The 11,450-nt window shown below is 47.7% G+C and overlaps 1 protein-coding gene across 1 annotated transcript in view; it reads right to left on the bottom strand.

Moving 5' to 3' along the window:
- Nucleotides 1–474: 474 nt before the first annotated feature.
- The window catches only part of LOC146041516 (tryptase gamma-like), a 28,536-nt gene continuing 17,560 nt past the window's right edge, over nucleotides 475–11,450 (bottom strand). The window contains exons 10-11 of the mRNA XM_083161480.1: nucleotides 4,990–5,142; nucleotides 475–526 (exon numbers count right to left, since the gene is read on the bottom strand). Of these exons, the coding sequence (XP_083017606.1) occupies nucleotides 506–526; nucleotides 4,990–5,142 (174 nt within the window). The 3' untranslated portion in view covers nucleotides 475–505. The remainder of the gene's footprint in view (nucleotides 527–4,989; nucleotides 5,143–11,450) is intronic.

Genomic DNA, 11,450 nt, shown 5'->3' with positions numbered 1-11,450 from the left:
ACTACATAAGTACCCATTTCTTTGATTAATTGGCTTTGATTGATTGGCTAGTGGGCCAATCAAAGCATGGAGGTGGGGCTTCATGGATATTGGGGGCGGAGTTATGCTCAGTGTCCTGGTCCCTTGGGGAAAAAACAACAACTTTGTTTATGCTTGACATCAGTGGAGGGGAAACCATCTGGTTCTCTCCCATTGATGGCAAAACCATTCTACATCGACCATAAATCATCAATGATTTTGAATCATCGATGGTTCATGGCCATCCCTACACCAATGTTGGGAGGTAGGTTGTAGGACGTGTGGGATATGGAGTAGATGGATACACAGCTGCCCTGGGCATAGGCCATATAGGCATACGCCTGGGGTGCTCTTGCTGAAGGGGGGCAGCAGGCCCTACAGCCCATCTTCAGGCTGCTATAGATGCTTGCAGAGACAAAAAGAATACAAAATATTTCATTTAATTAGAATTTGTTTAATATATAATAGCTGATGGATCATCTTCTTGTCATGGAATCTCACTGTCCATCTAAAAAGAAGAAAAGGTTGTTATATGTCTATCATGACTTGTATAATGCAGCAGATGTATTACCCTGAAATAACCAGCAGGCCCAGGAATCATCCCATTGTTGTTGGTCACATAGGGGAAAATGTACTGTTACCCATAACAACCAATCAGATTCTGTCTATCCTTTCCTAGGATGTAATAAAGAAATGATAGAATCGGAATGGTTGCTATTAGGGGTTATTTTAGACCTGATTGCAAGGCTACAAATTTTCAGTTTGAGCGATCAGCGATAGGCTGCACAGATCGTAGCACGCATGCGTGGCTTTTGAGGGCAAGATGTGTGACGTCAGTTATGGCCCCGATCAGCCTGTTTCTATCGCAGCTGCTGAGTAAGTCCCAGGCTACACACAGACTGCTCTAACTGAAATAATCATTTGACGGTGAGCGGCTTACGAGGGGATTTGCAGCTAATTAACAGTTAATTTCTGCAAACTGTGCTAAGCAATTCGCAGTCTGGGGCAGTACAGTGTGTGGCATAATGTGTAATGGGCATTATGGTGTATGACAATGTGTAATGGGCAATACAGTGTGCTTAAGCTTGGCGCAGTGTGTCCAAGGGCTCTACCTGGCACAATGTGTCCAAGGGGCTCTACCTGGCGCAGTGTTCCCAAGGGGCTCTACCTGCCACAGTGTTTCCAAGGTTCTCTACCCGGCGCATTGTTCCCAAGGGGCTCTACCCGGCACAGTGTGTCTAAGAGGCACTACCTGGCGCAGTGTGTCTAAGGGGCACTACCTAGCGCAGTGTGCATAATGGACACTACTGTCCGGTGTAATGTGAATGGTTAATTATTTTGTGCCCATGCCCCTTTCCCATGAAGCCACACCCAAAATTTTTGCCACGCGCCTTCAGCACGCACCGTACCTATTTTTAGAGTCTCGGGTTGTTTTGCTGGTCCCATTCAGACCCCCCCCCCCCCCATCCTCACACAGAAAAACAAATTATCGGTTCAAGCATTTCTATTTGCTTTTCTGTGTGAAAGATAATATGTGAATGCTTGGGTTTAATTATGATAAGAACTGGATTAATGACTAAGATAATGCTACAATCACACCCTGACTGGTTCTAGACACCCCTACGTACTGCTAGAAATGTTTTACCAGAGGTGCACACTCTAATGTAATGAGCTGCATGCAGGGTCGGCGCCATCACTAGACAGCTTTAGGTATTTGCCTGTGGGCAGTCAGTTGTGGCCGCACCCGCTTCCCTGTGGAGCCAGGCCACTGGCGCCTGCAGAGCCCCACCCACGATGGAGCAAGCTGAGCGGCACCCTTCCCCCGTAGACCGTGCACTGGAGCAGGTCAGCGACCCCCCCCCCCACCCACCCCCTGGGTGCTGAGATGCCATGCATCCGCCCTCGCTACATGCCTCTCCCAACAGATTTTGCAAAGTGTAGAGGGATGGCCATCGACCATCGACGATTCAAAATCATTGATTGTTTATGGCCGATGCTGAATACTTTTGCCATCGATGGGGGAGAACCAGATGGTTTCCCTACATTGATGGCACAGCAAAACTGATGTTTCGCTTTTTTTTTATTTTCAAAGTGCCGGGACGCGGAGCATAGCTCCACCCCCGACACCGGCGAAGCCCCACCTACATATTTTGATTGGGCCACAGGCCAATCACTCACACATATTAGATGACCATCGATATGTAAAACTATCGATGGTTACCCATTGCATAGTTTTACACTATCGATAGCCATGTGCATTTTTGCCATCAATGGCAACCATCGATGGCAAAGGCACCAATGGCCATCCCTAGCCCATAGGCTACAGCAGCACAGCACCATCTTCAGATGACATTTGCTGCTTGGCAAATCTGACAGCACTGCACCCACCATAGGGGTTTATTTCCTGAGATGGGAGTTCTATTGAAGATGGGATATTGCTCTAGGAAACCAATCTGAATCTACTTATTTATTTATTTAGCACCTTCTAGAAGATAATAGACTCGTGAGCAGCTGCAGTATGGATGGTGTAATGGTTAGCATTACTGCCTCACAGCGCTGAGATCTTGGGCTTGACTCCCACCACGTGTGGAGTTTGTATATTCTCCCCGTACTTGCGTGGGTTTCCTCCAGGTACTCCGGTTTCCTCCCACAATCCAAAAAAATATACTGGTAGGTTAATTGGCTCCCAACAAATTAACCCTAAAATGTCGGTGTGTGCCTGTACATGTGATAGGGAATATAGATTGTAAGCTCCACTAGGGGTAGGGACTGATGTGAAAGCGCTGCGGAATATGGGGCTAATTCTGATTCACTCGGAAAGGCACAATCACTCTCTAATGGACAAAACCACTTGCACTGCAGGGGGGATCAGATGTAACATGTGCAGAGAGAGTAAGATTTGTGTGTTTTATTGTTTCTGTGCAGGGTAAATACTGGCTGCTTTATTTTTGCACTGCAATATAGATATCAGTTTGAAGTACACCCCCACCCAAATCTAACTCTCTCTGCTCATGTTACATCAGCCCTACCTGCAGTGCCCATGGTTTTGTCCATTAGAGAGTGATTGTGCCTTTCCGAGTGAATTAGAATAACCCCCAAAGTGTGCGATATATAAATAACTGGTAATAAATAAGTAAAAAAATCTGATTAATCCCATAGCAACATCTCAAAGCAAAAATCAAGGTAATGAATCCTTTCAAAGTAATTCATGTTTAAGAATTATTTTTATATCTTTCAAGAAATGATTTGATGTAGCAGAGAGTAATACCACTTTCAGACAGAAAAATCCCCCAAAACCGGGTTTTTCCTGGATAAAAAACCCAGGAATTTCCCTGGGTCGACCCCTTTCATACAAAAGCCCAGTTATCCCTGCAATATACTGTGTGTTATAAGAAAAGGACAATTTTTTGGGCACACAGAGATGAGGTGCGCCATGCTTGCGCTCTGCATGCATGCGTACATTCGCCTTGCTCAGTGCACCAGTGTGCCATGCTCTCTGATCTGCAGCTCCTTAATTACCTCAGATGCCAGTGCCACGCCCACTCAGCCAATCACAGAGGCCCATCTGCTCAGGCAATCAGCCAGCGTCCTGCCAGGTCACCTAATCAGCCCCGAATTTCATGACCTGAGGCAAAAAACCCGTGTTGCACCCTTTCCGACATCCAGCGACCCGGTTTTTTTTTTGTTTTTTTTTAAAGTAAGACACAGGAAAAAACCCTGGTAATTCCAGGGTCGAAACCCTGGCATATTGGACCTGGGTCAATCCAATCAGAAAGAGAAAAAATAAACAGGTCTACCTGCCTGGTGCCAGAATATTCACGGGTCTTCTTCTCTGTCTGAAAAGGGCATAACATAAACTTTGACTGCGGGGAATGACAAGTCTCAATCTTTCCTGTTGATTCTATAAGAGTCAGGTTTTGATAAAGCCTATTCTCCAAGGATTACCATCTTTTTCATGGGACTGCGTTACTGACATTCAATGTAACCCACTGACCTCTGAGATTCCTCCAGTTACTGGGCCATATAGTAAGTCACGCGTTTCACTACTGGCTGTAGCTTTATCAAAGGACCTTTAATAAAGCTACAGCCAGCAGTGAAACGCGTTAGGTGTTTCTCACTCCAGGATTAGGACTTGAACTCTATGCAATTGCGATTTCCCCTTGTAATTGGATCACCACTTTGACTCTGGAATTCTACATGGGAAATATTGTCATCTTCCCCTCCTTTCACCACTTGGGTGCTTTTTGGTGAGAACCCCTAGGTGAGATATTCCACCTCTTAACCAGCACAAGAGGACTTGGTACCATCTATTGGCCCTCACCTTCTTACCAACGGTCTCTGCAGTACATCTTGCCATTGGTAAGACCCATTGAGTGAAAATTGGGGTTCCAAATACACCATCTCTACACAGACTCCTCCAGCGGAATCAACTACTACCACCGTGCTAATAGAGAGGACCTGTGCTGCTCCGAGTGAGGCCCTTCTCGGGCTAGTTGGGGTCCCACAACAACTTCAATCTCCACAGATTCCTCCAAGCGGCATATCTACATCTCCGTAACCATAGAGAGGATCTGTCTTGCTCCATAATCCAACATTTAAGAACAGTGATCCCCCATGCAGTCCTTCCTCTTGGTAATGTGCACTTACCTGAATTATTCCTTTATTGAGTAACATATGCAATCCTGTGAGTGAGCTTGTCAATCAATTTTATTTATTCACATTATTTTTATTGCAATGTATGTGTATTTTTAATGTCTATATAAAACCTTTAATATACCTGTTGTGTATTATCATTTCATTGTAGACAAGCGCTGATACAATTGTATATATTTTGCTTTGTTTCTTCCCATAGGGATTGACTACCTCTATAACTTAGCAGCTGCTTTTTTGAGGACCCCCACATATCACAGGCGCCCATATCTTTTTCTTCAAAAGAATTAGATCTTTTTTCTTGTACCCACGATCACTTACCTGAAGGCGATGATACACCCAGTCTAGGAGCGCAGTTAGATTGGTGTAGACTCCAGGCCGATTGGGTCTCCCGCAACCTTCCCCCCAGCTCACAATGCCAACCTGCCACCACAGGCCCCCTTCCTGGCAGACCAGAGGGCCCCCGCTATCTCCCTGTGTAAAACAAATGGGTACGCAATAAATAGTATTTTTATTGAAGACATGTTTAGTATATATACTGTTTAGATTATTTTATTTAAAGCAGCAATCATTTCTTTCATCATGGATGCAGCTGGAGCCAGGCTCCAATCTCCTGTAAAGCATGATCTGTTGGCTTGAATACAGCGATTATTGCAGATGTCCCTTTATTGTTTGATGTTGTTTCCTTGACAAAGATCCTTGATTCTGGACCGAAACGTTAGATGGATTTTACAGGTTCAATGTCTTTCCTTGCTGTTTGACACACGGATTAAATAAATTAGCATTTTTGACAAATTTTCTTGGTATTTGGCGAGTGCTCTTTTTCCTACTCTGTAGAGTTTTGGACACTATATATATATATATATATATATATATATATATATATATATATATATATATATATATCAAACAAAAGATCACTGTTCTGAATAAGGGCCACGATCACTTAGGGGCCCATTTATCAAGGATCCTGGGCGGAATATTACCGCCCAGGATACTAGAAAAAAATGGAAAATGTCTCACAGATATTTACATTGCAATACCCAAGTGGTCACTCTGCTACAAAGCATACCGTATATACTGTACTGTATATATATATATATATATATATGTTTTTTTCTTCTTTTTATTGTATCTTTGATTGTTCTAATAAATGTAATAATATTATCCCAACATTGAGCGCTCTCTGATGTTTTCCAAATATGTTTTTGCATTTTAGTTTTCCAGTCACTAGGTGGGAGCAACTTTTTTTAAAACTTTTTACTTTTATCTATTATAGTGTGGTGTTGGCAGATTATTGGGCTAATTATTGTGAATTAGCCATTTATGTGTGTGTTTGTACACACATAATATATATATATATATATATATATATATATATATATATATATGTGACTTGATTCAGATTGTGTCTCAACAGTCCCGCTTATCGTGGGAACGTCACTTTTTTTGGGACGTTCCCACGTCCCTCCCGGGGCCGGCAGTGTCCCGTGGTGGTGGGGGGATAGTAGTCAGTTGGGAGTCCCCCCTGTCACCTGTGAATAGAGGTCACAAGTACAGGCCACGCTCCCTTCCCGCTGTCCGTCCTGGCTGCGGTCAAATGTTGGGAGGTATGGTTATATTATATTATTGATTGGCCTGTTTTCTTTGTTTTGCACCAGCACTGTGAACGTTTTGGGTATTCAATCCCGACCAAAATACACAGTGCTATTTTTGTAGGAAAATATGCTCAGGAACTGTGGGCGGGGGCAGAAAGTGGGCGGTGATGTGGGAGGAGCTACAAAAGGGCGGGGCATTACAGTAAAAAAACAAACAAAAAAAATGTTGCATGATGTAGATGCATTGTAGATGCATGCAGTTGTAGAGCATGCTGCCTGTGACACCAGCCGCCCACCCTCCAACAGAATGTCCCCTGCTGCGCACCTCCACACTGGTGGCGGCCAGGGCCGTCTTTCCCATTGGGCTGAATGGGCAGTTGCCCAGGGGCCCAAGGATTGTAGGGGCCCAGCCCACTGGGGAAGACGGCACTGCTCTGGGGAATGGCGGTGGGCGGCTGGGATGCGGTCAGCGGCTGTCAGCGGCGACTCAGCGGTGGCGGCGGTGATCCAGGCAGCGGGGGGCTGGGATCTTGATGTAGCAATCTGGGCGGCATATGTCGGGGATGCTCCGGGCAGCAGCTGTCAGCGTTGTCCATACAGGCAGTGGTGACTCAGACCTTGCTGTAGCGATATTTGCCGCCGGGCGGGAAGCGCTGCTGATTCTGAAAATTCTGGCCGGACGTTGATTGGCCGGACGCTCAGCCAATCAGTGTCCGGCCAGTCTTTTCAAAATCTGCAGCGCTTCCTGCCCGGCAGCAAATAGCGCTACATCAAGTTCTGAGCGAGCTGCCTGGACGGACAACGCTGACAGCTGCTGCCTGGATCCCCACCACACACCGCTACATCAAGCTCCCAGCCCCTCCCCCCCCCCGCTGCCTGGATCACCGCCGCCACCGATGAGTCGCCTAGACAGATGCCGCTGACAGCTGCTGCCCGGATCCCCGCCACACAACTCCCAGCCCTCCTCTGCTGCTGCACATAGGTGGGTGGAGGGGGGCCCTAAAAATTATTTTGCCCAGGGGCCCAGTAGATTGTTAAGACGGCCCTGGTGGCGGCCATCGTCCTGCCCCAACACACATTGCGCATGATGTAATGAGTGGCGTCTTGAGATCCCGGGCAACCACTCATTTACACACGCATAGGGGGAGGAGCTGTATGCATTAACGGAGCAGGCAGTACAGCAGCACTGGATTCACTGCTGCTGTCTAAGTCGGACAGGCTGCTGCTTCTGCAGCAGCAGCTTTCAGCGCCTTGGTTGCTGTGCAGCATGTCAGCGCGGAAGGGGGCAGTGGAGGAGCAGTGCGTGTTTAGAAGTTTAAAATCCGGGCAGAGCACTGCGCCCTGTATAGCAAGCTTAGCGGGAACACCGGGGCGGCTGGTGTGACAGGAGCAGTGGTGTAGCTAGGTGCCACGGCGCCCGGAGCAAGGGCATTAGTGAACTTTGTAATTCCAATTACACATAAGCCCACACATGATGCCCATTACATACTATATAACACTCCGCAATGCCCACGACATACTGTATAACACTCCGCAATGCCCAAGACATACTATATAACACTCCGCAATGCCCACGACATACTATATAACACTCCGCAATGCCCCCGACATACTATATAACACTCCGCAATGCCCATGACATACTATATAACACTCCGCAATGCCCATGACATACTATATAACACTCCGCAATGCCCATGACATACTATATAACACTCCGCAATGCCCATGACATACTATATAACACTCCGCAATGCCCATGACATACTATATAACACTCCGCAATGCCCATGACATACTATATAACACACCGTAATGCCCATTACATACTATATAACACTCCGCAATGCCCACGACATACTGTATAACACTCCGCAATGCCCAAGACATACTATATAACACTCCGCAATGCCCACGACATACTATATAACACTCCGCAATGCCCACGACATACTATATAACACTCCGCAATGCCCACGACATACTATATAACACTCCGCAATGCCCACGACATACTATATAACACTCCGCAATGCCCACGACATACTATGTAACACTACGCAATGCCCATGACATACTATATAATACTCCGCAATGCCCATGACATACTATATAACACTCCGCAATGCCCACGACATACTATATAACACTCCGCAATGCCCACGACATACTATATAACACTCCGCAATGCCCACGACATACTATATAACACTCCGCAATGCCCACGACATACTATATAACACTCCGCAATGCCCACGACATACTATATAACACTCCGCAATGCCCATGACATACTTTATAACACTCCGCAATGCCCATGACATACTATATAACACTCCGCAATGCCCATTGCATACTATATAACACACTATAATGCCCATTATACATTTGACACATAAGTGCCACTTACCTACATGCTCAATGCCAGGGGCTTCATGCTCGATGCCAAGGGGCTTCATGCTCGATGCCAAAGGGGACTGAATTTGCTCGTTGCCAAGGGGGGCAGAACTGTGCAGCGGCCTGCTCCCGTCCGCTATTTTCAATTCAGTGCACCAGTGGCGGTGTGCAGCAGGGTGGGAGCGGTGGTGTGCAGCAGGGAGGGAGGGTGGGAGTGGTAGTATGCAGCAGGGTGGGTGCAGCAGGGTGGGTAGGTGGGTGCAGCAGGGTGGGTGTGGGAGGGTAAGTGCAGTAGGGTGGGTGCAGTATTGTGCAGCAGGGTGGATGCAAGGGTGAGGTGCAGCAGGGTGGGAGTACACCTGACCTGCCTGTGCTGCTGTGCTGCATCCTGATCCACCTCCCCCTGCCTGTGCTGCGTGCATTCTGAGTCCCCCCCTCCCTGCCTCTGCTGCCTGTGCTGCTGTGCCCCCCCCTCCCCCGGGAGAGAGACGTGCTGCTGCTATGTAAAATTCATTCATATCTCCCGCTGGACCGCTGGCCAATGGGCGCTTGCGGTCCAGCAGCCAATCAACTGGTGGCTGCTGGACCGAGTGCGCCTATTGGCTAGCGGTCCAGCCAGCGGGAGCTATGAATGAATTTTATATAGCAGCACGGCCACGGAAGTCTCCCGCACACAGCGGGCAGGGGAGCGGGGGCGGGCGAGGGAGCTGGCGGAGCGTGTGCTCCGCCGGCTCCGGGCTCGCGACGCCAGGAGGGGGGAGACGGGTCAGGCACTGCAGGAGACTGTGCCCGGCTGCTTTGACAGTAGGGGGAGGCGGGGGTCAGGACAGAGCTGCAGGCGGCTGGTGACACTGAAAGTAGGGGGAGACTGTGCCTGGCCGCGCTACCCCTAGTGTGAAAGGAGGGGGAGGCGGTGATCGGCCACCGCGCTGCAACTTGCCTGACAGGAGGGGGAGACCGGAGACGGAGGTCAGGTACTGCGGACGCTGGTGTGTCAGGAGGGGGGCGACCTGGCCCCCGTGTTTCGTCGAGCCCTGCAGCACGTCTCTGTAGTGCATAAACAGCGGGCAGGGGAGCAGGGAGTGGGGAGCCGGCTGGCGATGCCGGGCGGCCTGGAGCAGGTTCCGGAACGCCGTTCCTGATGACGTCATTTTTCATTTGAGCTTCAGGAACGGCGTTCCGGACCGTTCCGGCTGAAAAATAGCCCTGAAAATACATATATATATATTATAGCTGTATCACTATAGATTTCCAAATTTAACTTTTTGGCCTGGTGGTCTCGCCATCTGTGGAATTGTAGAAGAATTGTTATGTCACCTAAGAAACACAACACATCAATATATACGTTCTATGAGTACTGTTCTGTCATCATTAATGCTATCTGACAGCTATATTTCTATTACATTGATTGACCTTAAACGCAATCAGCTAATGTGATAAAATGCAGTACAATCAGATAGAACTGAAGGCGCCAACTCTAGCCTAGATAATACTGGAGTGCAGAATAACTTATATGGGGGAAAAGTTAAGCAAAAAACAAATACATCCCTTATCCGAAATGCTCGGGATCACAGTCATTTTCGATAACGGATTTTTATGGGTATTGAATTTTTTTTATTTTATATACTTACCTGGTCCACCCGATGGTCCTATGGCGTCCCTCGGTGTCCTCTGTGGCCTTCAGGATCTTCTTCAGTGGTGCATTGCACGAGTTTGCAGGCGCGCCGGTGATGTCACCCATGCAATGCACTCCGGGGACCGCTGAAGATGCCGAAGAAGATCCTGAAGGCTACCGTGGACATCAGGGTACTTGGTAAGTATGAAAAAAAGAAGCAAGGGGGGGGGGGGGGGGGGGGGAGTCCAAAATACAGTAGAAAACCACGGTTTTTGGAATATTTCGCATAAGAGATCTCTGGATACGGGAGACTCTACCTGTACCATATTACCCCTTTAAATATGCTCGGCTTAAGTTGCAGTTTTGCGAGGATTTGCAGAACCACAATTCTCAGCAGCAAGTGGGGGGGGGGGGGGGTTTGCACAGTGCACGGCCGCCTCGCATGCTGGGTCCCTCCCATCACTGTGATTTTCAAGATTTTCCAATCACTAAAGTGCGAGAGCTTCGCTATCTAGGGAAGCGCTAATATATTAAGAGTAACCTCCTGGCTGAGTAGCCGAACGGAGAAACGATGGGGTAAATTTACTAAGATACTAACATGGGAGTTCTGTTGAAGATGGGATGTTGCTGTGGGCAACCAATTAGATACTATCTAGTATCTTCAAGACGTTGCTAAATCAATAAGAAGTAGATTCTGATTGGTTGCCCATAGCCACATCCCAGGTGAAATAAACCTCCCATCTTTGTAAATGAACCCCCGTAGTGTATATGAGTAATGTCAGACATGGAAGCTTAGGGAGGAAAAGCCTGATCATTCCATTCCATAAATCCTGGCTACCGTTGCTATAGTAACCTAACATCTGCGACACTGTAAAAACAAAGAGTCATCTATGATGGGATACGGTCATTAGGTCTACAGTATGATGGTTGACATGGGGAAAGGTCGACATGGGGAAAGTTCGACATGGGGAAAGGTCGACATGGGTTTAGATCAATAGGGCATTAGGTTAGCACAAGCATTAGGTCGACATGGGCAAGGTCAACAGTCAAAAGCTCGACACTGTTTTTTGAGCCGACATGTGCCGACAGGCAGTATTTCAAGCCCTACCATCCACTAGGGCGTGGTGGGAGAATAAAATAGTGTGCCAAGCGTAGCTGCGCTCGCCATGCGA

This window comes from Crinia signifera, chromosome 19 (assembly GCF_055691185.1).
Source record: "Crinia signifera chromosome 19, ASM5569118v1, whole genome shotgun sequence".
Lineage (NCBI taxonomy): Eukaryota > Metazoa > Chordata > Amphibia > Anura > Myobatrachidae > Crinia > Crinia signifera.
Note: the sequence above shows the minus strand (reverse complement) of the source record. Positions and strands in the feature narration are given on the sequence as shown.